This window comes from Carex rostrata, chromosome 35 (genome assembly GCF_964058835.1).
Source record: "Carex rostrata chromosome 35, lpCarRost1.2, whole genome shotgun sequence".
In the NCBI taxonomy this organism is placed as follows: Eukaryota; Viridiplantae; Streptophyta; class Magnoliopsida; order Poales; family Cyperaceae; genus Carex; species Carex rostrata.
In genome coordinates, this window is record NC_135952.1 from 2521713 (window position 1) to 2546036 (window position 24324).

Genomic DNA, 24324 nt, shown 5'->3' on the forward strand with positions numbered 1-24324 from the left:
CAACTAAATTGTTTTTTTTTTATCAAAACACAAATTAAAAAACATAAATATTTCTGTTCTTTAATTAAAAAAAAAATCAGGCATGCAAATAAAAGCAAGATGGCAATTGTTCAAGTACTTTAATGGTGAATTATGTTTAACACAGTTACATAAATGGTTAATTGTTCAAGTTAGAAAAATTAATAAATTTTGTTTTCCAAAATCAAGAGTAGTTGCCAATTGGACTGTTGGAGATGGATAATAATTCAATACCTATTAAGATATATAATTACCCGATCAAAAAACGGGTACAAAATAGGCTTTACCCGTAACCTTACCCGTTTTGATAACGGAAAAAAATCTTTATCCGTACCTGTACTCGTACCCGATAAGTTTACGAAAAAAAAAATCTTACCCATACCCGTCTTATCGAATACGGTACGGGTCGGGTAAACGGATAAAAGGGTGCCATTGACACCCCTAAATGAATGATCTATTCTTGGAAAGAAGCTAGCTAGAAATAATGCAATAGTAGTTTCTATATACATAAACCACGTGATTGTACGAGTCAATAATGCCACTGAAACAATATGCACATGCACGAGATTTTTGGATTGCTGGTAGCCATTCATTTACGTAGATATTGTTTCTTTGATCTTATGTGAGATATCGTTCTTATCTTCTCTAGCTATTAGCTAGTATATATGTTTCTCGTTTCCAAAATCTATAACCACTCATTCGTTAACATCACTGTTAGTACGTACATACCTGTCTTTTCAGTGAAGGGGATAAATTTGTACCTTGCTAAAATATAATTTAGATAGCCTGGAATTAGCTGTATAATTAGTGTATAATCACCCATCTGCTAATTCTATTCAAGCCTACTGTATTAGCTAGGTTCTAGTTTTTGTTTTATCTGTAAAATGCTTTCGATCTCGCTATCAAAATCAAGTTGAGGAGAAACGAGCATGATTGCTATATATAATTATGAACTCAAAGTTCATAGATGTACCCTCGATTGATTTTGCCGTAATAATTGATATCTGATTTCAAGAGATAAATTCTGATTATTAATTTATTCAATTTCACAAGTAATGCATATGCACCGAAATATTTACAATAATATAGAGTTCATCTTGTAAAAATATCAAGATATATAAGACTGTATCTTGCGTTAAGTATCGTTTTGATTGTTTTCGACATGGCTTTCGGTCGTGACCCCATTTTCTATTGAATAGTTTTAAGTTACACAGAATATACAACCACTCATTCGTTCTCATATATATATGAGGAGACATTCAATTATATCTGTTTTTGGTAATACAGAATTACAAAGTCTAAACAGTCGATCTAAACCGTTCAACACGATGGATACATTAAAATGTGCTTTCAGATCAAATTTTACATTTTTTGGAATTTTTTCATTATTTATTAAGATGGGTACAAAAATTCAATGGTCTGAATATAGCGATTTTATTAAATACTTAATAAATAGTAAAAAAAATTCCAAAAAATATAAAATTTGATCTGCAAGCACATTTTAATATATCCATTATGTTGAACGGTTTGGATCGACTACTTGAACTTTGAAAACTTAAAATCGAGAGTGTAATTCGGTGTCACCAAAAAAATGTGTAATTGGATCCCTTCTCTCTCTCTCTCTCTCTCTCAAAACGTTTTTTCCTAGCCCCCGGAACAAATGACTCGTTTTTTTTTTATTTTCAAAGTCCAAACAGTCGATCCAAACCGTTAGACGTTCAATCTATATTAAAATGTGCTTGGAGACCAAATTTTACATTTTTTTGAAATTTTTTTACTATTTATTAAGATGGTTTAAAGATCGTTGTTTTTCAATGGTGTAGAAATTTAATAAAAACAGTGATTTTCAAAACATCTTAATAAATAGTAAAACAATTCCAAAAAATGTAAAATTTGATCTCCAAGCATATTTTAATATAGATTGAACATCTAATAGTTTGGATCAACTGTTTTCACTTTGAAAATTGAAAAACCGAGTCGTTTGTTCTGGGAGCTAGAAAAAAATGTTTTGAGCTTAGCCAATCTCTCTCTCTCTCTCTCTCTCTCTCTCTATCTATCTATCTATCTATCTATCTATCTATCTATATATATATATATATATAGAGAGAGAGAGAGAGAGAGAGAGATATATAGAGTTAGGCTGGGGTGCTATGGATAGCATAGTGGCCTCTATGCTACGGCTCAATATTCGAGTTTTCAAAATCCAAACGGTCGATCCGAACCGTTCATCTTATTCTCCGTATTAATATCTGCTTGGAGACCAAATTTTACATTTTTCTGAATTTTTTTACTATTTATTAAGTATTTTACAAAATTGTTGATCCAACGGTGGCTGCACAAAACAGTAAAACCGTTGGATTAGCGATTTTCAAAGTGACTTAATAAATAGTAAAAAAATTCAGAAAATTATAAAATTTGGTCTCCAAGCAGATATTAATACGGAGAATAAGATGAACAGTTCGGATCGACCGTTTGGATTTTGAAAACTCGAATATTGAGCCGTAGCATAGAGGCCACTATGCTATCCATAGCACCCCAGCCTAACTCTATATATATATATATATATATATAGAGTTAGGCTGGGGTGCTATGGATAGCATAGTGGTCTCTCGTGCTACGGCTCAATATTCAAGTTTTCAAAATCCAAACAGTCGATCCGAATAGTTCATTGTTTAATCCATATTGAAATGTGCTTGGAGACCAAATTTTACATTTTTTGGAATTTTTTTGCTATTTATTAAGATGGCTTGAAATCGCTGTTTTCCAGTGGTGCAGAATTTTAATAAAAACAGCGATTTTGAAACCATCTTAATAAATAGCAAAAAAATTCCAAAAAATGTAAAATTTGGTCTCCAAGCACATTTCAATATGGATTAAACAATGAACGGTTCGGATCGACAGTTTGGATTTTGAAAACTTAAATATTGAGCCGTAGCACGGAAGGCCACTATGCTATCCATAGCACCCCAGCCTAACTCTATATATATATATATATATATAGATATATATATATAGAGGAGGGTTCCAATGCCTCATTTTTTTCATACCTCATCATACCTCATATTTTATATTTTCGTTTTCAATATCCAAATTGTCGATTCGAACTGTTCAACAAAATATTTATACTAAAATATGCATGGAGATGAAATTTTATATTTTTTGGAATTTTTTGCTATTTTTTAAGATAGGTACAAAATCACTATTTTTGAACCATTCAAAAAACAATGATTTTCTACCCATCTTAAAAAATAGTAAAAAATTTCCAAAAATTATAAAATTTCATCCCTAAGTATATTTTAGTATGGATATCATGTTGAACAATTCGGATTGACAATTTGGACTTTGAATATGAAGAAAATAAAGATATAAAAGATGAGGTATGATGAGGTATAAAAAAATGAAGCATTGGAACCCTCCTCATATATATATATATATATATATAGAAAGAGAGAGAGAGAGAGAGAGAGATGGGCTATGGTGCATTGCAATGCATAGACACCCTTGTGCATTGGATCATAAATCACCAATTCAAAATTTATGGTCCAATGCACAAGGGTGCCTATGCATTGCAATGCACCATAGCCCATCTCTCTCTCTCTCTCTCTCTCTCTCTCTATATATATATATATATGAGGAGGAGGGATCAAGTTACAATAATTTTTGAGTTACAACAAGTTACAACAACATTTTTCTATATTTTCATAGTCCAAATCGTCGATCCAAACCGTTAGATATGATCTCTACAATAAAATATGCTTGGAGACCAAATTTTACATTTTTTGGAAATTTTTTACTATTTATTAAGATGGGTACAAAAACTAGTCAAATCGAGACCATTGAATTTTGTACCCATCTTAATAAATAATAAAAAAATTCCAAAAAATGTAAAATTTCATTTTAAAGCACATTTTATTGTGGAGATCACATCTAACGGTTTGGATCGACTATTTGGACTTTGAAAATGTAAAAAATGGTAGTTGTAACTTGTTGTAACTCAAAAATTGTTGTAACTTGATCCCTCCTCATATATGAGATAGTCTAATGTGCTTTCGGTAGCATATGGGTCGAAATACACACGGTCCAAATTTGAAATTTCAAAATTCAAAAGTCGATCTGAACCGTTCATCTTGTTCTCCATATTAATATGTGATTGGAGACCAAATTTTACATTTTTTGAATTTTTTTACTATTTATTAAACCACTTGGAAAATCGCTGATCCAACGGTGGCTTAACAAAACAGTAAAACCGTTGGATTAGCGAATTTCAACGGTTTAGATTTTTTAAAACAGTAAAACCGTTTGAAACTTAAAATTTTTTATATGGAAACGAAGCTCTCGTTAAGGACATTGGTTTGAACGGTTTAGATTTGTCATTTGAAGCCGATTCGATAGATTTTAGAGATCAGAAGCATATTGTTGATATACTAGTGGAAGCGTGTTAGCCGTACTCTCTCTCTCTCTATATATATAGCTACTTTAATTTACTAGTTGTTTTTTCAGTGAAGGGGAAAAATTTGTTCCTTGCTAAAATTTGGTTAGCTTGTAATTAGCTAGATTTAGGGTTTAATTATTAAGGGACAACAACTCATAATTCTACACATTGCATGTATATATTCAAGCCCACTGCATTATATATCTTGGTTTTATTTCTGTAAAATTCTTTGTAGCTTTCAAATCAAGTTGGAGGAGAAAAGATGATAAACGTCAACTGGAACAGTCCAGTTCTGCACAAAACAGATAACATCTGATTTCTGCTACATCACCTGAAACTTCCTTATCTTCTCCATATCAAGGAGAGCTCACCTAAATCTATGTTTATATTTTCTACTAATTAGGGTTGATTATAATCATAATAACTGCTGCTACAGAACTCTTTATAAGCACTGCTTTGTAATCAAAAGATCAATAACAATGAATAAATAAAAAGCTTAATTTCTTCAAATTAATGTCTTTATCAAAAAGTTTGAACTTTTAAAGTTCATAGACCCTCAATGAGCGAACATTGTACTTCATTTTCTGTAAATATCTGATTTCAAGTAGGATGTAAAAAAATCATGGTTTGACCGGAAACATCACAACTTGGCATGGTTCTGTCACGGTATGGCACGGCAGCATGCCGGTCACGTGGTGTGACTTATGTGTTCCGTGTTGTGTCCATTCGTGTCCCGTGAATATTCATGGTGACTCAATTTGTATCCAAGAACTAAACCCTCCATTAGGTTCAAATGTCTACCTCTTAACGTGAAGGGGAGCACGCGCTCTCTCTCTCTCTTCAGAAATGGGTAGAAAGTGACAATAAGTTTCTCTCTCTTTAAAAACTTAGCAGGGACCAACCCATATCATTTGATGTAACTCAAATTTTGAGTTTAGATTCGGACAGTGCATTCCACCTTGGATCATATTGATTCGAATTTTGATCGGACGGTCCGGATCCGAACTCTGGCCTCTTTCTCTCTCTTCTCTATGCTGCCTGTTTCTCGGGAAATAAATCTGCTGTGATTCTAAAGAATCGCAGGACCCTGTTACTCCATATCCATCTATTTATCTGTTTAGAGATTCGTACATAAAAATGAATATTATTGAGATTTGTGCATTTCAAAAAGTGAAACGTTAGATTTGAAATCACAGGGTCCTGCGATCTCTTTAGAATCACAGCAGATTTATTTCCGTTACTCTCGAGTCACACTCATCTAACTTTATCTTTTTATTTGAAGTACCAGGCGGATGTTGCATCTAACTTTTTCTTATCTTTTTTGTCCACAAAAGTAAACAATGCACATTTGACACGTGTATGTATTTCCAATAGAGGCGGATGTTGCATCTAACTTTTTCTTATCTTTTTTGTCCACAAAAGTAAACAATGCACATTTGACACGTGTATGCATTTCCAATAGATCTAACATCGATTTTTTTTTTTTTTTATTGTGCAAAACAAGCAGTGATTTCTCATCTGTTGAATTATATGTGATTTTACTCCTCAAGTGCAAACTTACTATAATCACACACTAGCTTGAGTGCAAACTTACTATAATCAAAAGAAAGAAAATAAATGTGTACTCACATGCAATCAGAATATGGCAATCAAACCTATAATTGGTATCAATTTGTTTCCATGTTTATGGTATTTTACCTGATTGTGCTTCAAATCAATCCAAATGAAATATAAATGCAGAATTAATCTACATCAGGATTTTGTCCGGTTAATTAAAACTCGAAGTAATATATATATATATACTAGCTAATACATATATATTATTATATTCTCCATTTCATTAAGCTTTCACTAGTAACTAGCTACTTCAAACTCAATTATGAAAAACCTACTTTATCTGTTTATCATATTGTGTTATAACCCGGATTGCTATTTCCGGTTCATCGGAGTATATGTATCTTTCTATTTTTTATTTATTTATTTTTATTTTTTATGTTAAAACTCTTAATTGTATGAGAGAAAATTAGTAAATTCAGTTTACCCTAGAATCGGCGTCCCTCTCTATTTTTTTTTAATCTTCGTACAAACCCTAACATATCAGTGCTATTAATTTTCTTTCAATAGAGCCGTGATGTATCAACCCCGGGCCTTCACCCACAACACCCAGTAAATTTGAAAAATTTGAACCCTTGCCCTCTCTGATATTTTTGTGTACTGTCCATTGTTAACAGTACATATGATCTCTATATAAGTATGAGTAACTGAGTCCTCTCAGAAAGCACCAACTGAGTCCTCTCAGAAAATAGAAAGAAATGTTAAACCCAACATTATCTCTCACTCAACCCAAATCTCTCCTCTTCCCACTATGCCCCTCCACCACTACACCATGGTCTCCGTCAGTGACAACACACCACAAAGCGCCACACAACAGATCAAAGCCAGCGAGACTGATCAGTACTTACACAGCAAACTGTACACAGAAGTCGAGGTATACTGATCTGAGAGTGGCAGCTCCGACAGAAGTAACGGTAAAGGCAACCGTCACTGTGCAAAAGAGTATCACAGGAATGTTTGCTGAACCTCTCGGAATATATGAACGAGGGTTGGATACCTTATCCGATTTATTTCGGAGAAGTAGTCTTCGACTGGAGCTTGTCAGTGCTGAGATTAATCCAAGTATGATACTATATATATATATGGTTTGCATAATTCTTTGGGTAAATTATATATTTTATACCGCTATATCACCCTCTTTAGTCTTCAATCTTATGAGAATGATTTTATTATAAATGAATGCTACATTTGGTGATAGAAGAAAAATAAATTTAGTAATTATTTCTTACCATCCTATTAAACAATATTAAGTAGGAAATATTTACTTTTACCCCAGTTCCTAATTGAATAAATAAAAAATATTTTATATATAATTTTCATTTGATTTTTATAAATTTTAATTAATAACATATTATAATTATCTAATCAAATGAATATGAACTACCTAACAAAAACTTAGTTTAGTACTCAAACAGTTTTCTTATTTTTAATATAGTTTTAATCAATTAATCTTCTGATTTGAGCTCTATGGTGAGAGGGGCTCAAACTCTCGGCCTTTGGATATCCAACAATCTTAGAACTCTTTTTCTAACCAACTGTGCTATCGTCCCATTCTCCACATCTCTCTCTCTCTCTTTTTGAAAGTGCTTGGCAGTGGCTGCCAAGGACTCCACATCTCTCTCTCTCTCTCTCTCTCTCTCTCAAATATTAATACTGGCAGCAAGCTATGTAAAATCGTCTATTTTAGGTAGGCAATTATAGATAGGATATGCTAGCTAGTATGTCTACAGATTGAATTTAGGCAAAAGAAAATAAAATGCAGATATTAAAAATTCAAAAATTATAGAAATTTTGAATTTACTCTCAATATCACTTTTAAAATTTCTCTGTTAAATATCAATATATTTTCTTACAATCTTTTCTCTACTTCTTACTTTTAACAGATCATCTTATATATAGACTCTAACATAAATTATATTCTCAATATATATACACATAACACATGCACCTGATACCATTTAACTCTAATTAACAACTAAAACAAATTAAATACTTGACTTTGCACTTCCTAATATAATCTATAAGACATAAACTGTTAATTATCCTACAAAATAAAAAATACATTCATTAAAGCACACTTGACCATTTAACCAAAATAAATATTTTAATACACACAACAGTAGATATATACGATGGTTGAAGACACATATAGCATAATAGAACTGAGTTCACCAAGGGCCTTGGTGAACTTAAGAACACCCTAGTTCTACTCTATATACATAATAGAACTAGATGTTGTTCTTAAGTTCACCAAGCCCCTTTGTGAACTCAACTCTAAAATCTATAGGATTAGTTTGAAATGAAGAATCCGAACTGTTGAAATCCTTCTACTTTACAAGTGATGAGTTTACATGCGAAAATTTTAAACTTTCGAATTTATTTAGTATAAAGTCAAGTGGTCAAAATTAGAAGGTATATAAATTAATTTTAATGCATTCATTTTTTGAATGTTTGTTTGACCATTTGACTATAAAAAATAAATCCAAAATTTAAAATTTTCTCATGTAGATGCATCACTCGTAAGGTAGAAGATCAGTTTCAACGGTTCAGACTCATTGTTTAAAGTCAATCCGATATGTTTTGAAGTTGAGTTCACAAAAAAGCTTGATGAACTTAAGAACACCCTAGTTCTACTCTCTCTCTCTCTCTCTACACACACACACGGATTCGATGTCCATATAATTGGTTCACAAGCAACTGATTTTCATATACATATTCCATTCAAAAGAATAATATAATTAAGTATATCATTACCACATAATATACTACGAAAACATGTACGCATGTTTACATGAAAAGACATCTAAATTAATACATACGAAGTCACAGTGCATCTCTCTCTCTTTAAAATTTGGTCACGCTAAATATATAAAGAAAATTAGAAATTAAGTGTTCATCTTGTGTTGAGTTATTTCCATCTTATGTGAGCGGCATTGGAAATATAGTTTTATGAGGTAAAACTAATGGAAACAATTAGGAGTGGACATTTGAAATATCTGTAAAGTATGAAAATAGACCATTAAATTAAATATATGAACAAGATATATATTACTTACTAACCTTATGAAATTCTTTCTAAATAATACATAGCTAATGAATTAATATATAGAGAATATATATAAACTCTTGTCCTTAATACATTGCAGAGACAGGCAAGCAATGGGATCATATAGCTGGAGATGCACGCCATAAGGACGACAAGCACTTTGATAATGAGATCACATACGAGGCCATATTCAAGAAGGTTCCAGTAGGTTTCGGCGAAGTCGGGGCGATTATAGTGGAGAATGTGCACCAGCAGGAGATGTTCCTAAAGAACATTGTGCTTGTCACCGGCAATGATGAAGAAAGCAAAATTACTTTCGCTTGTGACTCGTGGATACAATCCAAGTTCGATAAACCGGGAGAGAAGCGTATCTTCTTCAGCCTAAAGGTTACACAAAAGCTTAATATAGTACAGATAGATTAACTGCCTTTTATTTTGTTACTCTCAATCTATATATATATGATATGTGGTAATTAGAGGTGAATGGCTAAGCTACGTACAAAATTTAAACTGTAGCACCTAATTAATTTTATGCATGTAATTTTCTTCATTGACCTAATTCTAAAGTTGTAAACAACACAGTACATGCAGCTTCTCAATTAAAACCGATTTAGACGAAATTTACCATTTCATTTGATAATATATTATGTTGATTTTGCATTGTATTGTATATAAATCTCTCAAAAAAAAAAAATATATATATATACTTTCAGTCTTACTTGCCATCTCAAACTCCCAAAAGCCTTGAGGATCTGAGAAGTAAAGACCTCGAAAGCTTACGTGGAGACGGCACTGGGGAGCGTAAGCACTATGACCGCATATATGACTATGATGTGTACAATGATCTGGGGGACCCGGATAAGCCGAGACCAGTGCTTGGTGATAGCAAGCAGCTTCCCTATCCAAGACGCTGTCGAACTGGCGGACCTAGTACGAAGAAAGGTCAGATATTAAAAATGTAAATTATATAAAGATTTTTATGAACACATTCTTTTTTGTTGTTAGTTTTCTCTTTCACTAATGACAATATTAGTAAAAAAATGGTAATACTTAATGGTCAAAGCGCATTTTCTCATGAGAAGTTATTCAGAAAATGGGAAATTTTTTTTCAAAAGCACATATATACATGTATATATCTAAATTTATATGTATATATACATATCTATAGATATCACACACACACACGTATATGTATGTATGTATATACATACATAAACTTGTGTGTGTTGTGTACATAAAGATATGTATACCTACCTACCTACATACAAACATAGAGAGAGAGGGTGGACTAGCTTTGGGAAATAAAGTAAATGTTTTACTTTCCGTCCATATCTTTATTTTTAAAATTTAAACATTTGATCTGAATAGTTTAACATGATCTCTATACTAAAATATGTTTGGAGATCAAATTTTACATTTTTTTTTGGATTTTTTACTATTTTTTTAGAATTTTTAGAAATCATTGTTTAAAACAGTGAATTTAAAATAAAATCTTAAATTTTTTTTAAAAAAAAATGTAAAATTTAGTCTTCAAACACATTTAATATGGAGATCATACATGTTGAAAGGTTCGAATATGTATATGTATGTGTGCACGTGTCAGCATTTGTTTGAATTTTGAAAATAAAAATATCTATATATATGTATGTATATGTGCGCACGTCAGCATGTGAGGTTTGTGATAGTAGAAGATAGAAATGATGGGGATGAGATTTGCTAGGTTTCTGGCCTCATCTTACCAAAATGATGTGATATCTTGATGCATCTCACTAAATCCATGTGATGCTCAGATTATACAAGTATTCAGAGGAAAACGCCAATACATTATTAGGACTTTTATGAAATAAAACCAATTAATCAGAGTGGTCCCTGGGAAACGACAAACAAGAACTTTCATCCACTTTCTTTTATCAAAATGGTCCCCAAAATGTACATTTAATTACATGAAAATGATAATTCGCCTACTTTAAATGAAAGCATCCTTATGAAAGTTGAATTTTTGATATGAAGTTAATACAAAATTTCTTTTGTGCAGATCCACATTCAGAACAAAGGAAGGGTGATATTTACATCCCGAGAGACGAATCATTTTCGGAACTGAAAGAAGGGACCTTCCAGATCAAAACCCTGAGATCAATTATAAAGTTCATTGTACCAACAATTAAGAGCACTCTAGGGTTAAGAGACGAAGCTATCGAAAGTAATAAAAGTAAACGGTTTCCATACTTCACTGCCATTGAGACGTTGTATGATGAGGGTGTTAAACTGCCCCCGCAAGAGGGCTCAAGCTTTTTTCGAACTCTCGTCCCTCGAATCATCAAGGGTGTTAAAGATACCACCGAAATGGTTGTTTTATTTGAGACTCCAGAGCTGATAGATAGTATGTCCTTTCTTTTCTTTTATATATTAGTGTATATATATATAAATATAATACAAAGTTAATGAAATTGAGAGGTCATTATTGAAGCCAATTGAAAAATGCAGGAGATAAGTTTGCATGGTTCAGAGATGAGGAGTTCTCCAGGCAATGTCTAGCTGGTCTCAATCCTTATAGCATTAAACTGCTTACAGTAAGTGTAGAATTTAATGCAATTCTCAGACTGTAACTTGGAATATATATTTTCATTAATTTTGTTGGAACTTTGGTCAAATTTTAATAGTCAAATCAATAAAAAAAATGAGGGAGTTTCAAGTTACATCATTTCTGCAGTAAGTACCTATCACTAGAGCACTTTGCATTGGTTAAAAATTTAGTATTCAATTATATTGATAATTTTTTAGATAAAACATTTTGACTGATATTATTACAAACTTGCTCCTAGTAGATCAGGATCAAAGTTAAGAGATCACTTATTATTGATTGTATGTGTATCAGGAACTTCCTATAGTAAGCAAGCTCGATCCTGCCATCTATGGCCCACCGGAGTCTCTGATCACTCCAGAACTCATTGAACGAGAAATAAAGGGAGTCATGACAGCACAAGAGGTACTATTAATATGTTAACCTTTATCAATTTAATTCAAGCACCCTCAAATTCTCCTTGATTAACTATTACAATATACAATTACAAATACATACATGTGTCATATATGTTTAGGGCTTGAGCGCATTTTTCAAATTTCTTACTGAATCAGTTATTTTTCTTTGAATGACAAATTAAAATTTAGGCAATCAAGCAAAAGAAACTATTCATCCTAGACTACCATGATCTCCTGCTTCCATACGTGCACAAGGTACGCGAGTTGGATAACAGGACTTTGTACGGTTCACGTACTGTATTCTTTCTCACACATGATGGCACTCTGATGCCAATAGCCATTGAATTAACCCGACCCGCTTCACCTACAAAACCGCAATGGAAGCAAGTCTTCACTGATGAATGGGATGCGACTTCTTCATGGCTGTGGAAGCTAGCGAAAATACATGTTTGCTCTCATGACACCGGCTATCACCAACTTGTCAGCCATTGGTATATCATAATTATTCAATCAGAAAATGATATAATTGCACAAAGTAAAAAGATATACAGGTGTATAAATAATTACAAATTAAACTAATATTTTCCTATATATGCTGTGGGGGCCTACTAGGTTGAGGACGCATTGTTGCGTAGAGCCTTACATTATAGCAACACACCGGCAATTGAGCGCGATGCACCCAATATATAGACTGTTGCACCCGCATTTCAGATACACGATGGAAATCAATGCACTTGCACGTGGGCAACTTATTAATGCTGATGGTATCATTGAGCAATGTTTCTCACCAGGAAAGTACTCAATAGAGCTCAGCTCAGTGGCATATGGCCTGGAATGGCGGTTCGATATGGAGGCATTGCCGGCCGATCTCATCAGGAGGTAATTAAACGATTATTATGATTTCGTTCATATAAACAAGCAATTAAGCTAATCTGTTTTGTTGGTTTCTAATCCTTTGTAGAGGGATGGCTGTGGAGGATCCAAATGCAGAATACGGGCTAAGACTAACTATAGAAGACTACCCGTTCGCTAACGACGGGTTACTGATATGGACATCACTTAAACAGTGGGTCACAGATTATGTGAATCACTACTACAAAACACCAAACGATGTCTTGCAAGATTCTGAGATCCAGGAATGGTGGTTAGAGATCAGAACAAAGGGTCATGCCGACAAAAAGGATGAGCCTTGGTGGCCTAAATTGGAGAACCAAGATGACCTAATTCAGATTCTGACCACCATCATGTGGGTCACCTCAGGCCACCATGCAGCTGTCAATTTCGGTCAATACCACTATGGCGGTTACTTCCCAAACCGACCGACCATAGCTCGCACGAACATGCCAGTTGAGGATGACGATCTCAATTCAGAATCTTTCAAGAAGTTCTTTAGTAAGCCTGAGGATGCTCTAATGGATTGCTTTCCAGCTCAAGGAGAGGCAACCCTTGTGATGGCAATTCTGGATGTATTGTCAACTCACTCACCAGATGAAGAGTATATCGGTGGTATACCAGAACCTGCCTGGAATTCTGACCCCGTGATAAATGCGGCATTTGAGAGGTTTAACGGTAGGATGCACGAGATAGAGGGGATAATAGATGCAAGAAACTTGGATAAAAGTTTGAAGAATAGATGTGGGGCAGGGATCGTCCCGTATGAATTGCTCAAGCCCTTCTCCGATCCCGGGGTCACTGGCAAGGGAATTCCTAACAGTATTTCTATTTGAGACAAAAACAATTGAAAAACAAGAAAAAAAAAAAGTATTCGCTATTAGTTTTAACTGAATAAGGCTTTGCTCTGCCAAATGATACTTGTACCTTGAACGCTGATAGTATTTTAGTAATAAGCAAGCAGTTGTTATTAATTTGCAAACAGGAGATCCTTTCATGATTATATATTGTTAAAAAAGCATTAAAAGAACATTAATTTGAAAATCAAATGTGCACAAATCTTGACACAAATCGAATGGCCATGCACGATCGAACATCAGAACGCCCCGACTCCTTTCCTAAAGCCAAATGCAACTCATTATTTGCTATATAGCTTGCATTGCAAGTATTTACGCAAAGCCGTAAATTTAATTAAGCACATATATGCATGCTTTCTCAGCAGAAATTGTACGAACGATATGGGCTATTGCATGCGCTACAGAGAAATTTCAGAAAATAACAAATTAAATAATTAATTAATTAATAAAAGATCTATTATTGCCTTCTTGGAAAGAAGCTAGCTAGAAATAATTCAATAGTTTCTGTATACATCAACCACGTGAATACGTGATTGTACAAGTCAATAATGCCACTCGATATACACATGCAGGAGATTTTTGAATTGCTCGTAGCCATTCATTTACAAAGATATTGTTTCTTTGATCTTGTGTGAGATATCATTCTTATCTTCTAACTATTTCAATGTTTCTCGTTTCCAAAATCTATAACCACTCATTCATTCGTTGTAACATCACTGTTAGTACGTACGTACCTGTCTTTTCAATAAAGGAAATAAATTTGTTCCTTGCTACAAAATTTCTTCAAATTAATGTCTTCCTCTAAAACTTTCAAAAAAGCTTGATCGCTAGTATGAACTCTGTAAGTTCATAGACCCTTGATGGGGGAACGTTGTAATACATTTGGCAGTAGATATCTGATTTCAAGTAGGATGTCAAAAAGTGATGGCGTATATATGTAAATCCCAATTTTTAATATTTGAAAAATTTATACGAATTGAAGTCATCGTGTATTTGAAGATAGTTTTATCATGTTTTATAATATGTTGGAACCTATATTAACTTTTTGTAAAATAATCTGAACTATCTAGTGTACTAATTTATTTATGTTTTCGAAATTAGAAATTTATACTTTGTACATACATAGAAATAAATTATGTGACATTATATTAATTAAAGTTTCACCACTGACATATAAATAGTGTTGATTGGGATACGTTTGTAAGTTTTCTAAAGTTAGGGGTTATTTTAAAAAAAATGTGTGGTTTCTTTAACAAGGATATTTAAATTGAAAAAAATTAATTGGAAGGATATAAAAATAATAGTTTGTATGTGCGATGTACTCTCTTGGGCTTTTATAAAAATATTAAAATAGAAATATGTTGTTGGGCCTTCATAAATTCTTAATCAATATATGTTTTGACTTCTTCACATTAAAAATGAAGGATGGATGCTTTATTATATATTTCCTCTTTTACTTTTTATGGGGAACCGCTTATTATACTTATCTTACTCGGTGAAGTTCTTCTTTCACTGAGGGTAGTCCGCCATTCAACCTTGAAAATATCGCAAATTACAACCAGATCAGAGAAGGAATAAATAATGAGAAAAAAATAGAGGAGAAGAGAGAAAATGGAAAATAGAAGAAGGGAAGAAGTGAGAAAGGAGGCATCAGCAACTCTATGTGGCTCGGAGATGATGAAGATCAATGTGAAGGAAACATGCTTGATTTCATGGTTGATTGCTTACGTGATTGCGATTGTTCTCGAACGACTCGATCGACTCGATTATGAACAGTGAACTGATTTTGAGACTTGTCGTTCCCTACATTAAAAGGTGCGTACTTTGAGTTATTCTCAGATTCTTCCAACATATTTTACTGTTTCTATTTGCTTGGTTATGTTACAACTTGCTTGACTGTGATTTAATTGTCATTGTTAGCTTATCGTAGTTGATATGTTTGCTTGATTGCTAGTAAGTAGAGATAAATTATTTAGTAGCTAGCGATACTTTATCTTTAAATGGCATACATATCTGAATTCGGTACAGACCAAGTACTTGCATGACTTGATCTATAGATTTTATACAAATGGACTGCATTCGAAATTAGTAGACCTTGTATTAATTATTCTAGTGATCAATTGTTAACCAAATCGGTGGGGATGATGATGGACTTTAGACAATTACTGTAATTTAGAGTGATATATATATTCACAAACCATAAGTATTTGGTTTCCATATCAATTTACACTAGTGGAAAAACAGAAATCAGGATCGGCCTATCTGGATCGGTTATATGGACACCCGATCCTAATAAGTATCTGGATCGGTTTATTTAAAAAAACCGATCCTAAAAACTATTCAGATCGGTTTTTAGTAACAACCGATCCTAGTTTATTACTATTAGGATCGGTTTTTTGTGGAAACGGATCCTGATACTATCAGGATCGGTTTTATTTTAGAACCGATCCTAATAGTTCAATCATTTGGATCAGTTTTTAGTAAAAACCGATCCTGATAGTATCAGGATCCGTTTCCAACAAAAACCGATCCTGATAATTAAAAATGAAATATATATCAGAAAATAGCATCTGGATCGGTTTTTAGCAATAAAACCGATCCAAATACTATCAGGAACGGTTTTATTGCTAAAAACCGTTCTTGATAAATTTTTTTTTTTTTTTTTTTTTTTTTTTTTTTTTTTTTTTTTTTTTAAAGGTAGCATTGTAAAACCTGGCCAGCTTTCAAGTATATTTTTTTTTTAAAAAAGAGGTTTATAATTGAATTAATTTCTTTAAAGATGTCAAATTAAAGATATTTAATTCCCTATGTACATCCTATATATGAACCGTCTGATAAAATTCGAATCAATATGGTCTTGGTCTAACCATATATATTTTGTTATCTCAGGTAATATGAATTCGTTTCCATTTGTTCATGACATCAATTAAGCAATTAATTTTATGGTATTAATTTATAAATAACAAATAAATAATTAAACAAACAATTATACAAACACAAACAAGTTGTTTATTTTTTTTTAAATAATCTCTGGTTATATATATATATCTCAGATAACTTAAATACATATAACAAATGAAATATATATCAGAAAATAGCATCTGGATCGGTTTTTAGCAATAAAACCGATCCAAATACTATCAGGAACGGTTTTATTGCTAAAAACCGTTCTTGATAATTTTTTTTTTTTTTTTTTTTTTTTTAAAGGTAGCATTGTAAAACCTGGCCAGCTTTCAAGTATATTTTTTTTTTAAAAAAGAGGTTTATAATTGAATTAATTTCTTTAAAGATGTCAAATTAAAGATATTTAATTCCCTATGTACATCCTATATATGAACCGTCTGATAAAATTCGAATCAATATGGTCTTGGTCTAACCATATATATTTTGTTATCTCAGGTAATATGAATTCGTTTCCATTTGTTCATGACATCAATTAAGCAATTAATTTTATGGTATTAATTTATAAATAACAAATAAATAATTAAACAAACAATTATACAAACACAAACAAGTTGTTTATTTTTTTTTAAATAATCTCTGGTTATATATATATATCTCAGATAACTTAAATACATATAACAAATGAAATATATATCAGAAAATAGCATCTGGATCGGTTTTTAGCAATAAAACCGATCCAAATACTATCAGGAACGGTTTTATTGCTAAAAACCGTTCTTGATAATTTTTTTTTTTTTTTTTTTTTTTTTTTAAAGGTAGCATTGTAAAACCTGGCCAGCTTTCAAGTATATATTTTTTTTAAAAAAGAGGTTTATAATTGAATTAATTTCTTTAAAGATGTCAAATTAAAGATATTTAATTCCCTATGTACATCCTATATATGAACCGTCTGATAAAATTCGAATCAATATGGTCTTGGTCTAACCATATATATTTTGTTATCTCAGGTAATATGAATTCGTTTCCATTTGTTCATGACATCAATTAAGCAATTAATTTTATGGTATTAATTTATAAATAACAAATAAATAATTAAACAAACAATTATACAAACACAAACAAGTTGTTTATTTTTTTTTAAATAATCTCTGGTTATATATATATATCTCAGATAACTTAAATACATATAACAAATGAAATATATATCAGAAAATAGCATCTGGATCGGTTTTTAGCAATAAAACCGATCCAAATACTATCAGGAACGGTTTTATTGCTAAAAACCGTTCTTGATAAATTTTTTTTTTTTTTTTTTTTTTTTTTTTTTAAAGGTAGCATTGTAAAACCTGGCCAGCTTTCAAGTATGTTTTTTTTTTTTAAAAGAGGTTTATAATTGAATTAATTTCTTTAAAGAGGTCAAATTAAAGATATTTCATTCCCTATGTACATCCTATATATGAACCGTCTGATCAAATTCGAATCAATATGGTCTTGGTCTAACCATATATATTTTGTTATCTCAGGTAATATGAATTCGTTTCCATTTGTTCATGACATCAATTAAGCAATTAATTTTATGGTATTAATTTATAAATAACAAATAAATAATTAAACAAACAATTATACAAACACAAACAAGTTGTTTATTTTTTTTAAATAATCTCTGGTTATATATATATTTCTCAGATAACTTAAATACATCTAACAAATGAAATATATATCAGAAAATAGCATCAGGATCAGTTTTTAGCAATAAAACCGATCCAGATACTATCAGGAACGGTTTTATTGCTAAAAACCGTTCTTGATAATTTTTTTTTTTTTTTTTTTTTTTAAGAACAACTTTGAAAATAAAATAGTATTAGAATCAGTTATTTCAAATAACCAATTCTAATACTATTTTTTTGTATATGGCATATGGTTCAATTATATGGTTGTTGTATATGTAATTAGTGTGGTGATTAATAGAATATATATATGGTTGTTGTATATGGCATATGGTTCAATTATAAATATTTTTTGATGAAAATTAATGTAATTTACATTATTAAAATTTATGTGATAATATAATTAGTTATTTGACATTGATATTTCATTTTGAAGTCATTTTGACTATTGAATTTTTTTATACAATCATGCATGATGCATCAATGACTTGTGCCATATAATAATATACATAGGACTTGAACCCTTGTTGTGTGGGGTTGTGAAGGAACGAATACGAATATTAGCATTTGGTCGATCGGAACCGTTAAAATGAAAGAATGTCATATTAGTTTCACCATTATAAAATTTGATACAATTCGGGATTCGTGTACTAGTTCATCAAAGCAAAACAATATAGCAACATCGCACGGCCGTAAATAATTTACGTTGGATCAAAACTTACAGTTGTCGGGCCTTCGGCACTTTTACGTTATTAATGTTCCATGTTATATCTTGATCATTTTAAAAATTATTACATGTCATTTAATTACAGACCCACCGTTGGATGATCATGCAGAAATGAACGGTCTGCATTCCATTTAACAATTTGATGCCATTAATAATAATAAAATTGTACAAAATTGATCATAGTAGAGTTGATTTGGCCATACAAACACAAATAAATAAATTTGATATTTTTCACATTTTTCTTAATATTTATCTGTGTACATGCATTATCAACAGAAAAGAAAATAAATGGTAGCCGTTTGATGGTTGATAGACCATCAATATGAGTGGGGTTTACCGCAGTGATCTTTCTTATATATAGTATCAGGATCGGTTTTTTATAAAAAACCGATCTTGATACTATTTTTTTTCAAAGTTGGTTCTGCAGCAAAAAAAAAAAAAAAAAAAAAAAAAAAAAAAAAAAAAAAAATTATCAAGAACGGTTTTTAGCAATAAAACCGTTCCTGATAGTATCTGGATCGGTTTTTTATAAAAAACCGATCCTGATTTTTTTTTTTTTTTTTGCAGAACCCATTTTGAAAAAAAAATTTATCAAGATCGGTTTTTATATAAAAAACCGATCCTGATACTATTTTTTTCAAAGTTAGTCCCGCCAAAAAAAATTAGTATTAGGATCGGTTTTTTATAAAAAACCGATCCTGATACTATTAGGATCGGTTTTTTATAAACAACCGATCCTAATGATAACTCCCTATATAACCTGCTTAGGGTTCTTCTTATTTTCATTCCGCGCCTCTCATTTTCAACTTAGCGTCTCTCTCACTGTCTCCGTCTCTCCCTCTGTACTCTTTGTGTCTCTCTCTCTGTCTCCGTCTCTCCCTCTCCTCCGTGTCTCTCTCTCTCTTTCTCTCCGTCTCTTCCTCTCAAAGCCGAGCCTCTCGCACCTCCGGCTCGGCCGATCAACTATTACGGTATTAACTTTATATAATTTTCTCATTATTATGCTTTAAAAACACATTTTTTTGTATTTTTTATTGTAAAATGTTTTTCCATCTAATTGTTACATTTGTTTTTATTTTTAGGATCTTTTTTAATCTCAAGTGATGTGATTGCAAAAGAGGTAATTATTGATTTTTTTTATTGTTATGCTTTACATTAATTGCATAAATGTGTGTTAATTGAAGAAATAGCTCAATTAGTCACTTGTATGTTTGTTAATTAATTTTTTTTGGATTTAAATTTCTTGTTATAATATGTAATGCTTCACAAAACTTTGTATGAACATGAATTTTTTGTAATAATTTAAGATGTGTATGATATTTAATTTATGATGTGTATATGATATTTGATTATTGTTTCTTACTGTGCAAAAAAAAATATATTTAGGATGCTGGCCAGCAAAATATATATGGAAGCTGGTCAAATAAATAAAAATATTTTTTTTAGCTTCAATAAAACATCAGGATCGGTTATTTTAAACAACCGATCCAGATTACTACTATTATGATCGGTTATTTTTTTAAAAACCGATCCAGATTTCAGATCCTCATTCCAACAAAAAAAAAAGTATCAGGATCGGTTTTATATAAAAACTGATCTTGATAGTTCGTATCTGGATCGGTTTTTATTTAAAAACTGATCTAGATATGAAATTTTTAATAAAAAAAAATATTCGAAAATATTATCAAGAACGGTTTTTATATAAAAACTGATCTTAATAGTTCCTATCTGGATCGGTTTTTATTCAAAAACTGATCTAGATATGAAATTTTTAATAAAAGAAAATATTCGAAAATATTATCAAGAACGGTTTTTATATAAAAACTGATCTTAATAGTTCCTTTCTGGATCGGTTTTTATTCAAAAACTGATATAGATATGAAATTTTTAATAAAAAAAAATATTCGAAAATATTATCAAGAACGGTTTTTATATAAAAACTGATCTTAATAGTTCCTATCTGGATCGGTTTTTATTCAAAAACTGATCTAGATAACTACTATTAAGATCGGTTTTATGAAAAAACCGATCCTATTAGTTTCTATTTGGAACGGTTCTTTAAAAAATATAAAACCGATCCTGATAGTATCAGTATCGCCTTCATCAGGATCGGTTGGATTCCGTTACTGATATGTGTATATAACCGATCCTGATTCCATATTTTCCACTAGTGTTATGAGACTAGAGAATGACATTATTGAATCATTTGGTTCAGTATTATTTGAAATATGACTTGGTTTGTTTGATTGCTATTTTCTTGATTAATACTCGTCGACCCCTTGTTTCTTTGTCGAACTATAGTTACATGTTATTATTTTGAAAAGTATGATATGAATGCTTGATTATAGTTTATGAAAACATTAATGCATAATGTTGCATATGAGGCCTAGCCATATTTTCTAAACTTTAAATAAGATATGATTTGAAGTAAATAGTTACAATAGTGTGAGTTATAGTATAAACTATGCTAAAGAACTATATGTCTGAAACTTGATGGTCATGTAGGCGCCAATTTCGGGTAGCGCATAATCGAAGTCTTATTTATGCTTGATTGAACCTTGTGCTTGAAAATTGATGGTCATGTATGCGCTTATATATTCAGGGTAAGCACATAACTTTATTCATGTGGGATGAAGTTCTGTAGGCGCCACATATTCGGGGTAAGCGCAGAATTTCAGTCGTGTGTGCTGAAATTCTGTAGGCACCATATATTCGGGGTAAGCACAGAATTTCAATCATGTGGGTTGAAATTTTGTAGCCGGGGCCATATATTCGGAATAAGCACATAACTTCCGTGCACACCACTGAAGTTCTGTAGGCGCCATATATTCAGGGTAAGCACAGATCTTCAGTGGTGTGCACTGAAGTTCCGTAGGCGCCATATATTCGGGGTAAGCACAGAACTTCAGTCATGTGTGCTGAAAATCTGTAGGCGCCATATTCGGAGTAGCGCATGACCAAATTTGTGTTTGGTGCATAATATTAGAGAGCATGACTTAGAAATAATGAAGATTTGAGAATTTGAATAGTTGTGCATTTACTAAATTATATGAATAATGCATTTGGAGAACTTTTATCTTTTCATAAGCATGATTTTGTTCATGATGTTTTATTTTTAAAGTTCTTCTAAATTTTTGCACATGGACATTTAAATATTTTATATGATATGTTAATTTATATTAAAGCTATACGGTTTGAAAATATTGGTTATGTTTATGTGCTACGTTAGTTAATTTTACTTGGCCAATTTTGCATTTGATGTAAAAAAAGGGGCATTGCATAATAGTAACTAATGTTTATGATAAGGCATTAAGGCAAATGCATATTTTTTTTACATGTGGTTTAATTACGTCCTACTTTGATTGATTTCAATTCTTTTTGAGATGTTTCTTGAATTTGAATTACTAATGTTATTTTCTTATATTTGAACTCTATGTGTTGTTTGGTTTATGTTGGTTGTGTCTTAGAATAACTCGACTGGAACTGAATACCGCACTGAGGGATCGATTATCCATCTCTTACCGTTCCACTTTGTGGGTTCTAGGTACAAAGCGTGAAATTAGGAAACAAGATGTATAACTTGAAGAAATTGCTGGATTTTCCACAGAGTGAATTAGTTGATTCAAATAAATATTCTATGGTATTTCGTTTGTTTTTAATTATACCGTAGTAGGTTTATTTTCAACTGGCTTACACATGTATTATGAAACTTAAGAGTTTATCATGTATTGTGGCTCCTGTCCTGTCATTGATAATGTATGTGTATATATGATTGTATATTATTAGTGAAACGCCTTGCACTGATGAACGCGTGCACTGATGAACGCGGCGGGTTGTCGGTCCTGTTGTCGGGACGTGACAGCGTAATCGGAAACGTGATAGCACGGGCACATGTGCTGATCACATGACGTGACTCGCGTGTTCCGTGATTACTCATAGTATGAGACATGTCATGGCACAGCTCGTGACTAAATATGACTACACTAATAAACATGACTACACGTGACCCAAACAACATATGCTATCATCTATTCCAAACAACAATCCAATTCGGACAATTAATAAATATATTTTTGTACACATTAATATTTTTCTTACAATATTGTTTCTTTATTATATAATTATTTATAATACTTTTATATTTTCGACATCGTTTATGTGCTGAGCTAAACGATATCATTAGTAGTGTTTTACTCCTAAACGTTGTCAATGAAGTAAATGTATATACTTAGAAAACTTAAAACATTGTTCTCTTAAAACAATGTCATTGACATTATTTTACTCCTATAAAAACACTTTTAATGATATATAACAACGTTTCACGTACTCTAAAGCAAATATTACTTAGAAAAAGTTGAGTAAAACATCGTTTCTGTGATGAGATAAAATATTGTCATTAATAGTGATATAGTAAACATTGTTTATGTTGCTGATTGAGAAAAAAATGCGGTCATTGACTGTGTTTAACACTTACAAGAAACAAAAAAGCTGTCAAAGTTTTGCCTCAGCAGAAAGCATATTGTCACTGAACGTTCATAAGTTCAATTTATTTTGTTTTTAAATACTACAAAAAAAAAAAACGGCAATCCAGACATGATAATATATATATAATAGGCTCATTTAAAGCCACTAACTTAAAAAAAGAAAAGAAAAATATAATAGTAGCTCAACAGTCAAGTTTCGGATTGAATTAATGATTTCCAAAAAGTACATGCATTATGGCCTCATCGTACCAAATTGATGTGATATCTTGATGCATCTCACTAAATACAAGCGATGCCTACATTATATAAGTACTCAAAAGCCAAGACATAATTAGATCTTTATGAAATATTAAAACCAATTCATCAGAGTGGTCCCTGGCCCCTGGGAAACAACAATCTAGAGGGTCCCCAAAAAGGACATTTAATTACATGTCATCTATTATGTATATATCAAGTTTACATTAGTCGGCAATGTCACAAGTAATTTAATTACATGTCATCTATTATGTATATATCAAGTATACATTAGTCGGCAATGTCACAAGTAATGTATGTATGGACGCTGTGGAAAGAAAGAAATATAAAAACATTCGCAGACAAAATCACCGAGTATGTTAATAAATGAAACGAAAATAGATTTTTATAATTGGGAAAACTTTGTGTAATATTAGGAGTAGAATAGGGATTGTGGACCACACTAGGAGC

The 24324-nt window shown here is 31.6% G+C and overlaps 1 protein-coding gene across 1 annotated transcript; it reads left to right on the forward strand.

Moving 5' to 3' along the window:
- Positions 1 to 6691: 6691 nt before the first annotated feature.
- On the forward strand, positions 6692 to 13824 carry LOC144549443 (lipoxygenase 2.3, chloroplastic-like). Its single transcript, XM_078298177.1, has 9 exons — positions 6692 to 7126; positions 9211 to 9497; positions 9824 to 10052; positions 11146 to 11490; positions 11595 to 11680; positions 11986 to 12096; positions 12279 to 12580; positions 12702 to 12968; positions 13051 to 13824. Exons 1-9 carry the CDS (start codon positions 6763 to 6765, stop codon positions 13814 to 13816), a joined length of 2757 nt encoding a protein of 918 aa, XP_078154303.1. The 5' UTR covers positions 6692 to 6762; the 3' UTR covers positions 13817 to 13824.
- The last annotated feature ends 10500 nt before the right edge of the window (positions 13825 to 24324 follow it).

What these genes read in the sequence shown, in the direction of transcription:
- LOC144549443 (XM_078298177.1), top strand. Translation starts at nt 6,763, where the DNA reads ATGTTAAACCCAACATTATCTCTCACTCAACCCAAATCTCTCCTCTTC. An exon ending in GTATCTTCTTCAGCCTAAAG is followed by an intron (nt 9,498 to 9,823) that starts GTTACACAAAAG and finishes ATATACTTTCAG; the next exon opens with TCTTACTTGCCATCTCAAAC. An exon ending in GAGTCATGACAGCACAAGAG is followed by an intron (nt 12,097 to 12,278) that starts GTACTATTAATA and finishes ATTAAAATTTAG; the next exon opens with GCAATCAAGCAAAAGAAACT.